This window comes from Danio rerio, chromosome 22 (assembly GCF_052040795.2).
Source record: "Danio rerio strain M-AB ecotype USA chromosome 22, GRCz13ab, whole genome shotgun sequence".
Taxonomy (NCBI): domain Eukaryota; kingdom Metazoa; phylum Chordata; class Actinopteri; order Cypriniformes; family Danionidae; genus Danio; species Danio rerio.
The window spans coordinates 11420177-11439919 of record NC_141042.1 but is presented as its reverse complement, the minus strand read 5'-3'; the positions used below and the strand labels follow the sequence as shown (position 1 = coordinate 11439919).

At 34.4% G+C, this 19743-nt stretch overlaps 1 protein-coding gene across 7 annotated transcripts in view; it reads left to right on the top strand.

Moving 5' to 3' along the window:
* arhgef18b (Rho/Rac guanine nucleotide exchange factor 18b) overlaps positions 1-19743 on the top strand; it is a 98408-nt gene that overhangs the window by 42162 nt on the left and 36503 nt on the right. For all 7 annotated transcript variants that reach the window (XR_015521730.1, XR_015521731.1, XM_087304011.1 and 4 more), the window contains 7 exons: positions 6914-7067; positions 10238-10344; positions 10429-10569; positions 13675-13925; positions 17095-17220; positions 17309-17426; positions 17507-17761. Coding sequence is in view for 5 of the 7 variants with exons in the window: in XM_087304011.1 (XP_087160137.1) it covers positions 6914-7067; positions 10238-10344; positions 10429-10569; positions 13675-13925; positions 17095-17220; positions 17309-17426; positions 17507-17761 (1152 nt within the window). In the remaining 2 variants the exon portion in view is untranslated. The remainder of the gene's footprint in view (positions 1-6913; positions 7068-10237; positions 10345-10428; positions 10570-13674; positions 13926-17094; positions 17221-17308; positions 17427-17506; positions 17762-19743) is intronic.

Below are 19743 nucleotides of genomic sequence, written 5' to 3'. Positions count from 1 at the left end.
TGCTAGCATAAAACTGGTTCCCTTGACAAAATCCCCATAGGATTTTCCTATAGGCTTTTCAAAGATTCAAAGAATAAGCTCTGTGTTTAAACACTGTTCATTACACGTACACGTTTTGTCCAGCCGGATAATCCTCACACGAAAATACAACTTTGAGCACTTTTGGATCTTAACTGGTAACGCAAAAATTGAAAAGCTAACATTAGGCTATAAACAGACTACAGTGCCCTCGGGGCGCTTGCCTGTGACGTCAGCACCACCCTGCTACAGACAACTTCTCAAGCTTAATTAATAGAAAATATGCTCCATGACAGATTTACTCTCTCGGTTTATTTTATTATAATCCACCCTATATATTATAAACAAATAAATACGCAAATACACATAGACCTACGTGCATTGTGGATCGTTTTTATGTGGAAAATGCATCTGTTTTGCTTTACGGTTGTTGTAAAAGCTTTAAAACAATGTATATGTACCTACATGGTATTATCATAAGACATGTTTAAATAAGTGTATCGCTCGCGTGCACACAGCCTGCTTACCTTAACAGAGAGAAATGAGGCGTGAGAAAGTCTATCAAATGCCTGCAAGTTCCATCATGGACACAGAGCAATTCAATATTCTTTTTTGTCACAAAGTACAGCGAAAAGCAGCCTATACAGTCACGTATGCTATACATTTTAAGGAGGAGTGTAAATATTGCAGTTATGACAGCTGTCATAAAGTTAAATGTGTTCAGATGAAGAAAAAAACGATGAAAAATCACTTGATGACGTTAAAATGACAGTTAATATGCATGTATTTGTACATGTATATGTACATGTACATTTATTTACACATTTGCAATACTGAGAGCAGATAAGAGCGGCTGCACTGGTAAGCAGTATCTTCATAGTATCATTTAATTAAAATAAATGATCAACAAATTAGTCTATCTCGACAGCCTTTACAAGAGAAGGCATTATCTATACACTATGAATTCCCTATTAGAAAAATACTACAAACTATAAAATACTGTTCATGAAAACACTTAAATAACAGACAAACACAAATGCCAAACACAAGCAAGCTGCGCTCCAGACCAGTTCAGCTCGATGACGTATAATGTCCCCGACACCGCCTGTAGTCCCATTTAGCAACTTGATAGCAACCGTCTTTTTAAAGAAGCGTAACCAATTTAAAAAATCAAGAATGTGTTTTACTGATGTGTTTTATGTTGTAGGGTAAAACGTGAAAGCATCTTGAGTTTGTGTTAGCCACGAACCTTATTTAAGCGATTTTACTGAAACCCCATTAAAAAAAAAAACATTGACTTTTGGACGAGGGATCCGGAACTGCTAAAATGCTACCTCGCTTTCGGGTTTTTGCATACAAATTGACGTCATAGTTCTTCCACTTTATTTGTTAACGCATTATATGAATATGGAACAGTGGCACACTGGAGGACCCCGTCATGTTTCTTTAAAAATTGATGTCGCCACCTACTGGCCTGGTTCACATAATAAAAAATATTTGCCTTTTTAAAACTAATGTGAACGATGCATCATTTTGACAACATTTTGTCATTCACATACCATTAAAAATGCAACGCAAAATAGTTTTTAAGCATTTTTTTATATGCAAGTATTCTTAAAGTTTATTTATCTGTGTTATTTATACACTTAGAGCATTTAAAATTCATAAAATGTGTTGTTGTTATATTTTTTATATGCATGTTTTTTCAACATTCCTGATAAGCTCTGCTTTCATATCCGTTAATTTGACCACTTTAATAATATAAAACTTGTTTTATGTCAATTTTACTTAGTTTTTTTTTAATTATCCAAGAGTTGCATTTTATTTAGCTTCATCTTTGTTCCAGCAAAAACAAAAGTGATTGTAGTTGTTTAATATCCCCTGTTATTTTCTGCTAGAAGTGGCTGATTAGTAAGTGCCTAATCTAAAAAACAACATTTTTCTTGTTATTCCTCCTCCTAATCTGCTGGGTTTAGTCGCCTCTTGTTTGTGCTGTTGTCTCTGTGTGAGTGCTGTGTTTAATGGACACTGGCTCGGCAGATGCTGATCTCACTCCCCTGACAGCAAATTAAGGTCATCTAGCTGTTGTTCTCGTTTTTCGCCTTCGCCAGAGAAGCACTTAGAAGGTTAATCACGCTTTCCCAATTAATTACCCTGCAAATCTGCAAATCAAGACTCGCTCATGCTGTGGCTGGACGCAATTCTGGATTGTGCACAGTTAATGTCAAAGTGCTTTTATTATGCTTTTTGGATATTATCTTTCATGCTTTGTGTAATATTACTGTTAGAGTTAAGAACAATGCCTCCAATGTTTTGTTTTAGGTTATTAGTCGTATGTCCAGAGCACACAGATGTTAGAGTACTGTCGAGTGTTTCGATTATATTAGATTTCAATCTTGTTGTGTCAATGTTGTCATTTTACAATGCTGGGTCAAACGGGTAGCAACATTAGCCAATACGCCTAACACATCTCATGCAGAAATCTCATCAGTGGGGGAAAAAAAAATGCATAAAGATGCAGTTTATTAATATTGTTTATTTATTTGTTGACATTTATTTAGAGGACTGTAAAGTTGAGACAGGAAAGTGAGGGGAGCAGAGAGACCAGTATCAGCAACACTATCAATACTAATTCATAACTTTTCGATATAGTGGCTAATTCGTATGAATTTGTATTTGTACAATCTCATTTGTACATATTAGTACGATTTGCTCATCAATCCTTCTCAAACGAGTGTTATGACATGTTTAATAGTCATCAGCATCTTCGTTTGTTTTCATGCATTTGAACATTTATATGTGTTTATGTACGTATTTTATCATCTTAGCTTAAAATTACGAAAAACGAATTACTGCTTATGCGAGTTGATTGGAACGCAGGACAGAAATCATGTAACACGCGATTACAAGTAAGCTTGACAGGCGTAGCAACAGTAACTAAGTAGGGCAAGGCTTAGCAAAGAGTCAATTGGTGCGTTTTTTCTTGGCTTTGCTTGCTTGTGCAGATATCTGTCTGCTGCATTGAGGAACAGGTGACAATGGCCAGGAATGTGAGTCGGTCAGTACTATTAGCATATACAGTTGAAGTTAGCTCATTAGCATTCCTGAATTATTAGCCAATAGCCACCCTGAATATTTTTCCCCAATTTCCATTTAAAGAAAAATGCTATTTTATTTTCTTTTTCAACATATTTCTAAGCATAGTTTTTAATGACTGATTTGTATAACTGATTTTTTTTTATCTTTGCCATGATGGCTATTAATATTTTATTACATATTTTTCAAATGTTAAAATATTATATAAAATATAAAATTAGTATTGAGCTTTTTAAGTGCAATTTTAAGGCAACTATTAGGCAAATCATTGTATGATGATGGTTTGTTCTGTAGATAATCCAAAAAAATATTGCTTGTAGGGGCTAATAATATTGACTTTAAAATAGTTTTAAAAAATAAAATCTGCTTTTATTCTAGCCGAAATATAGCCAATAAGACTTTCTCTAGAAGAAAAAACATTATCAGAAATTCTGTGAAAAATTCCTTGCTTTTTTTTTAACATCATTTGTGAAATATTAAAAAAAAAAAAAAAAAAAAAAATTCACAGCAAAGCTAACCGTTTTGACTTCAACTGTACCAAGACCCTAAGAAGTAACCAGTTCTTGCCTTTGAAGCTGATTGGCTGTTGTACAAATCGTACCTTAAAGTGAAATTGAGTCTATAGAGCTTGATTTGAAGTAAGCGAGTTTCCATCAGTGTTTGTGTTGCGCTGGTTTTGTAAGGTTGCGTCATAAATCAGACCGGATGACCCCTCTGTAGTGTAGATTTGCTCTGATCTCTGGCCGTCTTGGTAAGCGCGTCCCGCTGTGAGTGATGCTGAGGTGGGAATTGCTTTAAGAAGCGCGGATGAAGCCTGTAATGCCTCACTTCCCAGCGGAAAACATCTGGAAACACTGCAGACAGACACTTCTGGAAGATTTACTGATTTATAAAGAGGGAAGGTAATTAATTAATCTCATACATTTGAGAACTATATGTAACATAATGAATTAAAACTCTGTCAAAATAAAAACTTTCAAAATTTATTTTATCAGCGGTTTTGGTAGATTTCTAATTGCATGAGCAGGTAGTTAAATAAATATATGTATAATAAAAAATTTTCGTAGAAATTTTTTTATGATTAAAAAAAAGAGTTTAGTGAAGTTTGTTTTAGCAGAGGGTATAGATAAAAAGTAAAAAAAATATATATAAAAATATGACATGTTTGAACATTTTATAAGTTTTTTTTCTTGTTATTATGATTATTGTTTCATAGTATTGCAACATTTGATAAAACTGCAAGATTTCTATGGTTGATTTTAATTCTTCTGCAATTTTGGCTAATGCATTAGAATTTATCAATATTTGTTTAAATAAAATAGTTTATTGTTATTATTATCAAGCATTATGCAAATATATTTAAAAAATAATGCTATTTATTATTTTTTTATTTATATATTTTATTTTAATGTGGCATGTGTAGCATTTTAGGCTTTACTTCTTATATATTTACTTTAGTATTTGTCCATTTTTTAATATATAGATTAATACATATTTTATATATAATGTGTAATTATTATTATTATTAGTATTGTTGTGTGTTATATATATATATATATATATATATATATATATATATATATATATATATATATAATATATATATATATATATATATATATATATATATATATATGTTATATATTATATATATATATATGCAGTTTTTGTACTAAATATTACATTTTGTAAAACTAATGTCTGTTATGTGTGCACAAGTACTTATTATATACAAATAAATGTATGATTTATTAGTAATGAAAAATATTACATTTCTAGGTATTGTAGATAAAACACTTTGAAAAAATACATATATTTTAATTACTTTTATATAATAACATTTTTTACTATTGCCACAAAGATACACATGCAACATAATACTGGTCACTTATTTTATTTAATTTTATTTTGTGTTATTATATTATATTATATTATATTATATTATATTATATTATATTATATTATATTATATATTTTATTATATTGTATTGTATGTGTCATATATTATATTACATTTATTTGATTTTATTTTAATAAATATTTTTCTATCACTGATAATTTGTACAAAAATAATATACTCTTATCTAATTTTATTGTACAAAAACATTAAATGCCATTAACATATTAAATGTATAAACAATGTTTATACATGACTAATAATATAACATTAACTATTTAATTACTGTCAACAAATAAATCATGTTAAAAGTCTAAATATATTTGTTATAATTGTAGGAACTATTGTATTGTATTATAAAAAACAATACAAAACATATTTTTATACACCATATTAAATATAATCCAAATACAATAATAATGATGATAATAATAATAATAATAATAACAATAATAACAATAATACATTTATAATATAATAATATTTTTTACTTTTGCCAAAAGTATACACAGGCAACATAATACTGGTTTTGTGGTACAGAATCACACGTTTTGTTTTGTATATTATGTTACTATTAAATCTATTATTGTAATTTATTTGATGTTTTATTTTTTTGTTTAATATTATATTACAATTAAATTTATATTTTAATTTAATTAAATTTTATCTTTTATTTTATTTTGTGTAATATTATATTACTATTAAATTTATATTTTCATTTTCATTTTGTTATGTTTTATTTTGTGTAATATTAGATTAACATTAAATGTATATTTGTATTTTATTTTATGTAATATTATATTACTATTAAATTATTTTTTTATTTTATTATAGGTTTTATTTTATTTTCTGTAATATTATATTTACATTAAATTTATAATTTAATTTTATTTTATGTTTTATTTTATTTTGTGTAATATTATATTACTATTAAATTTATATTTATTTTTATTTTATTTTGTGTTTTATTTTATTTTGTGTACTATTATATTACTATTAAATGTATATTTTATTTTAATTCTGTATTATTTTACTTTGTGTCATATTATATTACTAATAACAAAATTTAATTTAATTTTATGTTTTATTTTATTTTGTGTAATATTATATTACTATTAAATATATATTTTATTTTTATTTTATTTTATGTTTTATTTTATTTTGTTTAATATTATATTACTGTTTAATTTATATTTATTTTTATTTTATTTTGTGTTTTATTTCATTTTGTGTAATACTATATTACTATTAAATATATATTTTAATTTAATTATGTATTATTTTACTTTGTGTCATATTATATTACTAATAACTATAATTTAATTTAAGTTTGTTTTATTTTATTTTGTGTAATATTATATTACTATTACATTTATATTTTATTTTTATTTTATTTTATGTTTTATTTTATTTTGTTTAATATTATATTACTATTTAATTAAAATTTTTTATTTTACTTAATTTAAATTATTTTTATTTTACAACAGCTTAAAATATGAAAGAATATAATGTTGTGGTTATTTTCTGTGAGGATGATGGTTATTATAGTGTGAGATGCAGACTCTCTCTCTCTCTCTCAGTGTCATGATGGGAGGAGTGAAGTGCATGTATATGTGTGTGTGTGTGTGTGTGTGTGTGTGTGTGAGTTTTCTAGAAGCTCCTTGTCTTTATAAAGCTGTGCCGCACAGTGGTCTTCAACCTCCCTCATCATGGCTCTGGCCTTACCCAGACTGCACAGCTCTCACAGAAGGAGCTCTCGCACCCCTGCCTCCCAGTCCCGTAGGTTTGGCATGCGAGTCCTGCGGCACCGGGACATTCTGACATGCCGCTTTTTGGACTCCGTGCCGCGATCTATCTTCAGGCACTACTGGCGCAGTTCTGACCAGTCTCGTCTCTCCACAGCTCTGAGAGACCCCTGCACTGCTCTGACCCCCATCGATGGCTCATCCCGCTTGTCCCGCTGCTCTGCAGGTATGACCGTACCACACAAAGGCCCCAGCGCTCAGCCCGCCGCCTCCAGCAACCCCTCGGCCAGTCAGAACAGCAGCAGCAGCGGGTGAGTTCTGCAGAGATTCGCACTTACACTAACACATTCACTTGTTTTGAGGGGTTTAAGTATTTATTTGTTCTGAATTAATTATTCATGATTTAAGATTAATGTGTTTTCACCGTCTGTGTGAAATGGCATCATGATAAAAAATCACTGTAATTTAGTAACTTATTTTCTTTTTTTCTATTGTTATTATTGGCATGTTATGAAATGTAATATTCTTAATGTTTTTGCTTGATTTAATATTAAATTTATTTACTTGTAAGATTTAAATATATACAGTTGAAGTCAGAATTATTAGCCCCCTTTTGATTTTATTTAGTTTTTTTAAATATTTTTTTAAATGATTTTTAACAGAGCAAGGAAATTTTCACAGTATGTCTGATAATATTTTTTCTTCTGGAGAAAGTCTTATTTGTTTTATTTCAGCTAGAATAAAAGCAGTTATTAATTAAAAAAAAAACATTTTTAGGACAAAATTATTAGCCCCTTTAAGCTAATTTTTTTTCGATAATCTACAGAACAAACCATCGTTATACAATAACTTGCCTAATTACCCAAATCTGCCTAGCTAACCTAATTAACCCACTTAAGCCTTTAAATATCACTTTAAGCTGTATAGAAGTGTCCTGAAAAATATCAAGTAAAATATTATTTACTGTCATCATGTCAAAGATAAAATAAATCTGTTATTAGAAATAAGTTTTTAAAACTATTATGTTTAGAAATGTGCTGAAACAATCTTCCCTCCATTAAACAGAAATTGGTGAAAAAAATAAACAGGGGCGCTAATAATTCTGACTTCAACTGTATGTATGTATTAATATTATAATACATAATATTTTGTCTTTTAACATTATTTTTTGTTAACAGTAATTTAATAGTTAATATTAATAGTTAATATTAATGTTATATAATTAGACATGAATAGTACATTGTTTTTATTTATATATGCATATAAATATTTTTTTTAATTGTTGATTTTTTTTTTTTATTAAAAATGTTTGTTACTTTATTTATAGTCTTATAGTTTCTTCTTTCTTTATTCTACTGCAATTTATTAATGTGTATAATTTAATTGATTTATTAATATTACTAAAAACATATGTATTGATACAGTGCATGCAGAAAGTATTCATAGCGCTTCACTTTTTCCACATTTTTTATGTTACAGCCTTATTCCAAAATGGATTCAATTAATTTATTTTCTCAAAATTCTACACACAATACCCCATAATCATTTTTAAAAATTGTTGAAAATTTATTACAAATAAAAAAAAAAATTCCTTGTACATAAGTATTCACAGCCTTTTCTCAATACTTTGTTGATGCACCTTTGGCAGCAATTACAGCCACAAGTCTTTTTGTCTGGGCTCTGGCTGGGCCACTTAAGGACATTATCTGATATTTTGGCGGTCTGCTTTGAGTCATTGTCCCGCTGGAAGATGAACCGTCATCCCAGTCTGAGGTCAAGAACACTCTGAAGCAGGTTTTCATTCAGGATGTCTCTGTACATTACTGCATTCATCTTTCCCTCTATTCTGACTAGTCTACCGCATTGGACACACAAGACTCACACTTACTTAAAGGAGAAGAACCACCAAAATGTCAATATTGCAAAAGAAACCAAACTATTAATCATATTATTGTGGAATGATTAATTTTTCATGATTTTTGATGTTATCAGACAACAATTATTATCTGGACAGACATTAAATGAAATATGTTTAAATGTGAATCCTTCTAAAATCGTACAATTTTTTATCAAAAGTAAACCTTAAAAAAACTGTTTTAAATTTTTATCCTGTATATTATCAATATTAGTAGTAGTATTTACGTTTTTTACCTTGTATCGTTTGTTGTTGTTGGTGACTTTTAATTAGAATATTTTTTTATAACTATAGAAAAGTTGTATTTATAAAATGTGGTAAACTTGAGCAGTTTTTTTGCCATGACATAGCCAAAGAAGCTGAAATGGCAATAAACTCAAAATTCTCTCTCTCTCTCTCTCTCTCTTTCTCCTGCTGCTGAAAAACATCCCCACAGCATAATGCTGCCACCACCATGCTTCACTGTAGGGATGGTATTAGCCTGGGGATGAGTGGTGCCTGGTTTTCTCCAAACGTAAAGCCTGGCATTCACTCCAAAGAGTTCAATTTTACTCTCATCAGATCAGAGAATTTAGTGTCTTATGGTCTGAGATTCCTTCAGATGCCTTTTGGCAAATTCCAGGCAGGGTGTGGCTTCCGTCTGGCCACTCTACCATACAGGCCTGATTAGTGGATTGCAGCACAGATGGTTGTCCTATAGTAAGATTCTCCTCTCTTCACAGAAGAACTCTGGAGCTCAGACAGAGTGACCATTGTGTTATTGATCCCCTTGCTGACTCAGGCCATTCTCCCCTGATCACTCAGCTAAGATGGCCGGCCTGCTCTAGGAAGAGTTCTGGTGGTTCCAAACATCTTCAACTTACGGTTGATGAAGGCCACTGTGCTCAGTGAAACTTGCAGAACAGCAGATATTTTCTGTAACCTTTCCCAGCCTTGTGCCTCAAGACAATCCTGTCTAGGAGGTCTACAGACAATTCCTTTGTCTTCATGCTTGGTTTGTGCTTTGACATGCACTGTCAACCCTGGGACCTTATAAAGACAGGTGTATGCCTTTTCAAATCACGTCAAATCAACTGAATTGACCAGAGGTGAACTCCAATTAAGCTGCTGAAACATCTTAAGAATGATCAGTGGAAACAGAATGTACCTGAACTCAATTTAGAGCTTTACAGCAAAGGCTGTCAATACTTCTGTACATGTGATGTTTCAGCTTTTTTATTTTTAATAAATTTGCAACAATTTCAAAAAATCTTTTCACTTTGTCATTATGGGGTATTGTGTGAAGAATTTTGAGGAAATAAATTAATTGAATCCATTTTGGAATAAGGCTGTAACAAAAATATTTGGAAAAAGTGAAGCGCTATGAATACTCTCCGGATGCACTGTATAAGATAGGTATAATATTATAAATATGATCCGTTTCAAATACAAACATTAATTTGTTGTGTTCGTATTAGTAAAAACTTGACCACGATAAAAATCTTCTTTAGTCTTCATTACCTTGTGTAATTGAATAAGCTGAGGGTTATGTGTTCAGATTTAATGCAGGTGTGTGTTCTCCTGCAGCTCCATCACAGGAGAGATGGATGAGATTGACGCGTTCAGAGTGAGACGTCCTGCTGATGACACCGTCTCTCTGGCCTCCACAGTGCCCGAATCACTCATTGTCGAAGGTGAGGCTTCAAAACAGGTAAAGTGTGGTTTACAATGGGTTTTTAATAAAGCGCTGAGCAACGTTTTGCATTTTTTGTGAGCAGATGCACATTACGCCACAGTGCGGAGTGAACTGGAAGCCCTCGCACAAGACTTCGAGGTGGAGTCCTGGAGTTTGGCTGTGGATCAGCACTTCTCAAAAACACATTCAAAGGAAGCCATCAAGAGACAGGACGTTATATATGGTAAGTATTTGTTCTTTTCCATTGACGGTGGTGGACGAAGTAAACACAAAGCAAACAATTAACTTAAAGTACAGCTGTTTTAAAGGGAATCTATTAAGCAGGATTACCATTGTGTGGCAGCAGTATGTGAATACAGCCAGCCTCTAATAAGAAAAACAAATAAATTCTATTTTTTACCATCACACTTTATAAAAGGTCTGCAGAAAACACTTTGAGTGACATTTTCCCTTTGTACGTGTCATCAGAGGGGAAAAGCCCCGCCCATTAGTGACGTTATAACAACCCTAAGTGAGAAACAGACGTCTGCCATTAGAGTTTTCACTTGCTGAAGATAAAGACAGAGACTAAGAGGATTTTAAATGTGTAAAGATTCACAAATAAACACCGTGGATATTCTGAGGCACTTCTTTTGACATTTTCAGTTTCTCATACAAATACTGTTAGTCCTGCAGTTAGTCCTTTTAGCTCAGCTTTTAAAAAGAGCACAGTACCATTTGAATTTAAAGCAACAGTCACCAAAACAGTTTGGATCAAAGCCTATAAGCCATAGCTCTCAAACCCAATTCCTGGAGGGCCACAGCTCTGCACTGTTTTGCTCCAATCCTACTCAAACACCGCTGATTCAACTAATGTATAGGGTTGGGTACCGATACCCAGTGCCATTATATCTCTGGTATGTACTGGACCGAATCAGCATATGAATTTCGGTGTCTAATTTCAGTGCCACTGGTGCTGTGACAAGGATGTAAGAAGCATCAAGGGGTGCATCAAAGGCACACATAGGTACGCTATAAACATTTATTTCTAAACATCTTTAAGGAATACGGACAGTTCATGTCAGACATACGCAGTACAGTGCATTCGGTGAGCGAGAGCGACTCTCTTCAGATCAACAGCATGATCGCGTTCATCAAATCTGCTTAAACTAAGCATAAAAGTGCTAAAGCATATTATACATGCAAGGATTCTGACACCGCAACATGAAGCAGACGCTTTACAAAAGTAAATGGGAAACACGTCAAACTCAATGACACATTTGAGGGCTTACAGAATCCACTTAAGGCAGAGGAATGCACTGTCTCTGAAAGCTTGCGACATCATCTGGCCCATTCAATGAGTACATGGACACCAATGCTCCAATTTCAATATGTTTAAGACAATACTCTGATTAAGAGTCTAGACTACCATGTAAACAGTGATTTTTGATTATCCCTACGGACCACAGACACATGCGTCACGAAATGCAGAGTTTTTTTTCTTTCCGTTCAAGGTGCGGTATCAAGTTCCATTAAAAGAGCACTCTTCCACCAGTCCTTACTTATTTTTCACATCAAATACCTCAGTTTGTCATGGGGGCATGAATGAACATCTCGACTAGCTTAATGGAAAAAAATGGCTCAGATGATGTGTACTGCAAAGCAGTTCTAATGCCAGCATCATGGTTCGTTACGATCTGTTTACATAGCTATAGCAACTGCGGCGGCCGTCGCCATATGTTGCCAGAAACTACAGTGAAACGCTTAGAAAGAAGGCACTGACGAGTGAAAGACAGATGGGGTGAAAGATAAGAAATTTGTTGCAACGCTCTTAATGAAATCCCTTACCTCAGGGATTTTCCCCCCTCAGGGACACTCCGAAGTTAAATTACTTAAGGACTTTCATGCAAACGTGCACAGGTGTCGATTGTAAATGACGGCACTTGCAGAGGAAGCGCGGTTGCCTGAGTGCAAGTCCGAGAGTGCAAGCCTGAAAGTGCATGTGCAAGTCTGCAGCCAGACCTTATTGAAAAAATAAGTTTGTTTTGGTAATCTCCAATCAAAGTCTACGCATTTGCTTCTGCATTTGGAATTGTGGTTATTCTCTCATGACTACAGTTTGCTTCAGGTTTATGATGCGTAAAATATTTAAAATATTTAGTTTCAACTGGAACAACATACTGAAATAAATCTCAGCAACTTGAAGTTCACACACACATTAATAAAATATTACTCCAGTAAAAAGTTCTCTCTGTTTCAAATGTACTCAAGTTAATTTAATAGTTAGGTGTCACGGTGGCGCAGTGGGTAGCACAATCTCCTCACAGGCATTTCTGTGTGGAGTTTGCATGTTCTCACCGTGTTCGCGTGGGTTTCCTCCGGATGCTCTGGTTTCCCCCAGAGTCCAAACACATGCAGTACAGGTGAACTGGCCAGGCTAAATTGTCTGTAGTGAATGCGTGTGCAGTGGTGTTTCCCAGTTATGGATTGCAGCTGGAAGGGCATCCCCTACGTAAAACATATGCTGGATAACTTGGCGGTTCATTCCGCTGTGGCGACCCTAGATGAATGAAGGGGCTAAACCAAAAAGAATATAAAAGAATGACTTTAATAGTTACCCAAAAATGAAAATGACCCCATACAAAATTCAAAAATTTGGCTTTAGGGCAAGTTTTTCTGTTTTTGTCTCTTGTTGTAATGTTTGGGCACACTAATGGTCAAAATACAGTTGTTGGACTTGACCAAAAGACACCAGCAGGTGTGTGTTCACTGCTCTGTGTGTGCACTTGAAAGGGTTAACTGCAGAGCACACATTCCGAGTATGGGTTACCATTCTTGGCCATGTCAAAACTTTCACTTTCAATGGAAGTTGCATTTTTAGATGCATAACCAGGCGCTGAGTGTGTGTTTTAAGATCAGTACTGAACGCTCTGCATTTTTTAACACTTTGACAGTAATGCAGTTGTTTTTAGTTGGAGGCAGTTGTTTTTAGAACAGCGCTCATGTTTCTACAGCACAAAATCACCTTGGTGGACACTTGCCATTAGTAACTTTTTATGTTGTCAGTCACAGAGCACTTAAGCTGAGAGGATGTCCTCTTTTAACTCATTTTGAATCAATTCAGTGGATCAATTTCCCTGAACCAATCATCTAAATCAGTGAGTTGAACTGGAGAGCAGATGCATTCGAATCTGTCCAATTCACAAACTAACTGTTTGATCTGACTTGACCCCATTTAACCTAGTGAGGTAAAAATACTCACTGTCCACGACTCTACATTGTCCACTTTTGATGTGATTGAGAAAAATGAATCCTCATGGCTAATGTTAACATGTGTTGTGTCCTCCAGAGCTCATCCAGACAGAGATCCACCATGTGCGGACGCTGAAGATCATGCTCCGCGTTTACGCTCGAGAGCTGCGGGAGGCCTTACAGCTGGACGAACGCAGGCTGGACTGTCTGTTTCCCCGACTGGACAGCCTGCTGGAGCTGCACAACCACTTCCTGTCCCGTCTTAGAGAGCGCCGTGTAGAGTCTCTACAGCCAGGCAGCGAACGCAACTACGCCATCAATAAACTCTCAGATATTCTTATATCCCAGGTACATCACCTTAATTAAGTGTTTCACTTTCAAACAGTTCTGTCATTTATTTATTGCTTTATTTCATGTTTTGCTCTGTGCTTCATGCTTTTGGTCTTTTGTTTCCTGTTTCAAACACTTTCACCTCATGCTTCCTAATGCTCTCATACTTCCTGCACTACACTTCCTGCTTCCTACTTCTTTTTGTCAATTTCCAACTTTGTGTCTCATCACAAATGCCGTTGTCATGCTTTTATTTAACACTTCATTTACCACATTTCCTGCTATCACACTTTTGCTTTAAATTATATGCTTTACATTTCCTGTCCTGCACTTCCACTTGTTGTCTCTCTTTCTACCGTAAACTTCCTGCTTCCCACATGCTGTGGTCACTTTTTTATCCTGTGTTTCCTGCTATTGTTGTGCTTGCTGCTTCACACCACCTGCCCTGCTTCATATTTTGTTTGACCCTTTTAATGTAAACCTTTCATTTGACATTTCTTGTCATATGCTTCCTGATTTGAACATCCCGTTGTAACAATTTCTGCCTAAAGCTTACAATAGCAGATGCTTTTTACTGGTTCTTTCAGATTCACATTTCCCGCCTTAAGCTTCCTGCATCAAATGTTCTATTGTAGCAATATCTGCCCTAAGCTATATTCTTTACACTACCTTCTCTATATTTACTCAGCGATGTGATACGCAATTTCGTATTTCCAAAATCAATGTGGCGACCCCTGTAATTTGATTATGAAATTTTTAGGTTATGAAATCGCAGCTGTGTAAAAACTTTTTCACAACCATGCACTCTAAAGCCGCAGGATGCACATTTGTTATTATCCTCTGCAAGTCATCTGTTTTTATGTCTTCATACATTCAGTGCTACAGCCTAACACCTGTTCAGATTGTTGACTGACTAGTAGTTTATTTTTCTCGTGGAATAAAGAGTCGACTAAATTTCAGGAAAACTTATTTTCTGTGGACACAAGAGAATTAACCAAAATGTTGGCGCCTTCTAGCGGCGGTGTGTGGATCCGACATTTAGGTGCAAAGTAATGAATAAACCTTTTACATAATCCTTAGGTGACTATTGAACTGCTAATCGTTAAAACTGATAAAACAAAAAAAAAATAGTTACAAAAAAAGTTGCGTGGCCAATATCAAATATTTGTGTATATATATATATATTTTTTTTTTTTTACAATGGTAATTTCTATTAATATTTATTATTTAAAAAACACACACACTTTTTTGAGGAGGGGGGGTCTCATCTTCTTTTTTTGTTGTCCTCAGCTGATCACATGTCTGTCTGATTTATCACTTCTTTGGTCAGAGATCCTATTATCTTGTTTTCTTGTGCTTTACATTTCCCACCCTACACTTCAGCTTTACACATTCAGCTTCACTGTTCATGTCTTCCTCTTCCTACTTAAAACATCCTATCTCACATTTCTTGTGGTAGCACATCAGTCTAAATTGAATTGAAATCACATCCTTTCAAACAAAATCTGCCAAAAACAAAATATGTTTTGAGTTCATTTCAGCCGTTTGAAACCGCTCACCAAATCAAACATATTAGGGGGATTTTGTTTGGTCTCATAAACACCTTTCAGCTACCATTGGTCCATGACAATTATTCAATTAATGGGTGTTTTCTGGAACGCCACTGCTGCCGCATTTAAGGTGTGGTGAATAGTTCATATCTCATAGGAAAGACAGGAGAACAACATTCAAATCAACAACATCAAATTAGCCACACGAATAGACTGGAGAGTCAAGTTGCAGTGCTGGTACAGATGTATCCGCACCTGTACGATCACTCGTTAATGAAAATATAGTTCTTTAGATGTTAATATCAGTATTTTTGTCTTTGAAGATACTTATAAGTTAGTGTGGGACAAAAAAGTGACAACTCACATTTAGAAAAAATACAACTGATATAAGCAAGCCAAGCTTTGTCACTTCCGCCTACATGGATCAACTTTTTTTCACATTACCTCGTACTTCAGTTTCTCTTCAAATTATGACCAATCAAATGCTCTCCAGTATCTGACAAGATGCATTTTTTTAAGTGCTTTTCATTTGCTTTTCATTTGATTTACTTGAGCTCAACCACTCCCACTAGCAGAGCGGTGATAAAACAAAATACTATTGGCTGTTTTTTTTTTAAACGAGAGGAGCTACTCTGTCCAACCCTCTCTTTGTTTTTCAGTTGAGGGGGGTTAAACACTGGGTGAGAAGTTCACCTCATTGTGCCACGTCTTTTCATAATTCGGTATTAGTTTGCAGCAAATAGAAACCAATGTAAAGATGTGGTGCGATGTGGTGATGCTTCTAATCTGGTTTGCAACAAACTGTAGAAGGCTGTTTTCCAGATGTTTACAACAAATACAGTTCTTTCTTATGCTGGATTTACACCGTTTCATTTGCTCTAGATTTCTCGCGGGATGTTTTCTTCTCATGTGAAACTTGCATAGTAAATGCGAATAGATTCTGATCTTTTGCGGCAAACACATCGCTCATTCAACGTCATTCGCACCAAGTAGCGATACTTCGCCACTATTTACATGTTCACATTTATTTTGTATATAATTTACTCATACAAATACTTAATTCTGTGTTAGTTTTGAATTCATCTTTTCAATTCAATTCATCTTTATTTCTATTTCACCTTTATAATGTGGATTGTGTCAAAGCAGCTTAACTTAGAAGTTCAAGTAGATTGAAACTGTCAGTCCAGTTTTTTTAGAGTTGAAGTTCAGTTTAGTTTAGTTCAGTTTGGATTAAGTTTCACTGCTGATAGTCCAAATCCATTGATGTGCAGCTCCACAAGTTCCAAAACCAAGCAAGCCAGTAGCGAACAACAAACTTTACCAATTGACGAAAGTGAGGGAAAAAAACTTGAGACAAATCAGGCTCAGCAGTTGGGCATGACCATTGAATCCAGCACCAGTCGCCATTGTTGTGTTTAGGGTGTACATGCTAGCCGCATAGGAGTGTTCTAAAACAGTATTCACTTTACTTAGCCTTTTTAATCTTCTCTTTACCCCCAAACAAAGTACGAGAAAGAATATTGTTTAGTCTAAAAATGAGGAAAGTGTTGGGAAGGAAATGTGAAAACAGGAATTGTGCTAATATTGGGAAAGAAGTGAGAAGAAGGAAGACATTTTCTTTATGTGTCTGGTTTTAGTTTTCGGGAGAGCTTGGAGATCGCATGAAGGAAAGCTATGGGGATTTCTGCAGTCGACACACTGAAGCGGTTAACCACTACAAAGAGCAGCTGCAGAGCAACAAGAAGTTCCAGAACCTGATGAGAGTATGTTCAGATCTTCTCTGTGGTACTAGTATTTGCTAAACTGTCCTCCCAATGTTTTGAATCATCATCTCCCGTTCTTATGTTTCAGAAATTAAGTAATCTGTCAATAGTGCGACGGTTAGGCATCCCAGAGTGCATCTTGTTAGTGACACAGAGAATAACCAAGTATCCTGTGCTTCTGGAGCGCATCCTGCACAACACTGAAGGTTGGTTTTTTGAAATGTAATTGAAACTATCCAGTTATGGTAGATTTGCAACGTTTTAAAAACTATCTTTTTCATTTTAGCTGGAACAGAGGAGCATGAAGGATTGGCACAAGCTCTGGGTTTAATCAAAGACGTCATTGTTCAGGTGGATGCACAGGTCAGTCTCTACGAGAAGGAAGCGCGACTCAGGGAAATCGCCTCTAAGATGGAGCCCAAATCCCTTGGGAAAATTAAAGACGGACGCGTATTCCGTAAGGAGGACCTCTCTCAGGGCCGCCGGAAGCTCTTGTTTGAGGGCACAGTCAACTGGAAAGCTGCTTCTGGTCGACTTAAAGGTATTGTGCGAAGCACAGTTAGCAAGCATTTGTTTGCAGTTTCAGTAATGACATGGTGATGATAATTTGGACAAAAGCGCTAAGCAATGGAATCTTAACATTTCAGTGGTTTTTGTATGCTCTTGCAGAAATAATGCTTTCCTCTAGAACAGTGGTCTCAAATTCAATTTCTGGAGGGCTTCAGCTCTGCATAGCTTAGCTCCAACCATCTCCAACTCACACCTGCGTAATTGTGTCTAGTAGTCTTGAACAACTTGATTAGTTGGATCAGCAGTGTTTGACAAAGGTTGGAGCAAAACTGTGCTGAGCTGCGGCCCTTCAGGAATTTAGTTTGGGACCTATGCTCTTGAACAGGGGTCACCATTCTTGGTCCTGGAGGTCCGGTGTCCCTGCAGGGTTTAGCTCCAACTTTTCCCAACACACCTGCCTGGATGTTTCTAGTATAGTAAGACACTGGCTGTTTCTCAATTCCAAGAACGCAGAGAAAGGACTTGCGTTCTTGTGGAGACTGGTCTTGCCAGGTGTCCTCGGAAGAACGAACTCGGGATGCCACGAGAACAGAGAACGCGTCCTGTGAGAAATGATATGCTGCGTTCTTCCTGATGGTCACATGACCTTCACGTGTTTTTAATAGAATATTATTTAAACATTACAGCATTCATACAGCGATTTATTGTTTTTCTTCTTTTCAAAATCTGTACTTTGCATAAAAACATTATAAATATATGTTGCACAATATAAATAAAACAGATTTTAACGAATTTCAGCAAACAAACACCCTTAATGTGTTTATTCCTTTATTAAGATGTTCATGGTTTCATTTAGGGAAACAACTCAGGGTAAATAAATGGTATCTCTGAACTTTAATAATAAATCTAAATAAAATGCTGCGCTTTCCACCTCCTGTCGCAATGACTTCTGGGACTTCCAGAGCGTGTTCGGTGCTCAAGTCTGCATCGGTGCATCCTCGATATCAAGATCACATCCTCCGTATTTGCGGTCTTGAGTATTGCAACTGAATTTAGGCAGTTGATGATGACGAGAACACAAGGACGCAAGACCGCTGAAGAACGCATATTGAGAAACAGCCCTTGATTAGCTTATTCAGGTGTGTTTGATTAGGGTTGGAGCTAAAATCTGCAGGACACTGGCCCTTCAGGAACAAGTTTGGTGACCACTGCCCTAGAAGCTTTTAATAGAGCAAAAATGAAGAAAAATAGTATTTTAGTGTTGTTTACAAGCAAGGATAATAAAGTTACTTTGGGCAACACAATAGTTTTGTAAATAATGCAGATGATTCGTTATGAAACACAAAAACCCTGAAAATCCTTGCTAAAAATCTTGTGATGGAATTAGGTAGTGGAAAGGTTTTTTTTTTTTTTTTCAGATAAAATGCAATATTTCTCGCAAAAAGAAAATATTTTTTTAAATAAATGAATGCAAATATATTTAAAAAAAAAATTATTTTGTGTAATGAAATCTCACAAAAAAAATTAGTATGTTATCAGGATAACTAAACACTTTTTGAGGCAACACTAGGCTTCTAAAAGAATAATGCTGTACAAATTTATCATCTGCAGAGTTTCTATAGGTGACAAAATACTTGGAATGAGAATTCAAAGTGTCTTTTGAAAATTTTCAGTTTTGCAAGCGAATGCATTTTTTAAATTACTGCAATAATTAAGCAAATAATGCATCCTTTGAAAACTAAATTTTTTAATATTTGTAATAAATATTTGTTAAAAATTGTGTTAACTTAAAAAAGTATAGTTTCTACAAAAAAAACTTGTGCGTTCTCTCAGTGTAAGTGTTGCATTATCTTTAGAAACTGTGCAATATTTTTTCTGTGAATGCAATAAAAAGTCTGAATGCTGAATTAAAATATATTGGGGAAAACAACTAATTTGTGGCAGAAGTCAACAATTCATAGTGAGGAATAATTTTGAGATAAAAGGTGAAATTTCTTGGCGCAATGTAATACT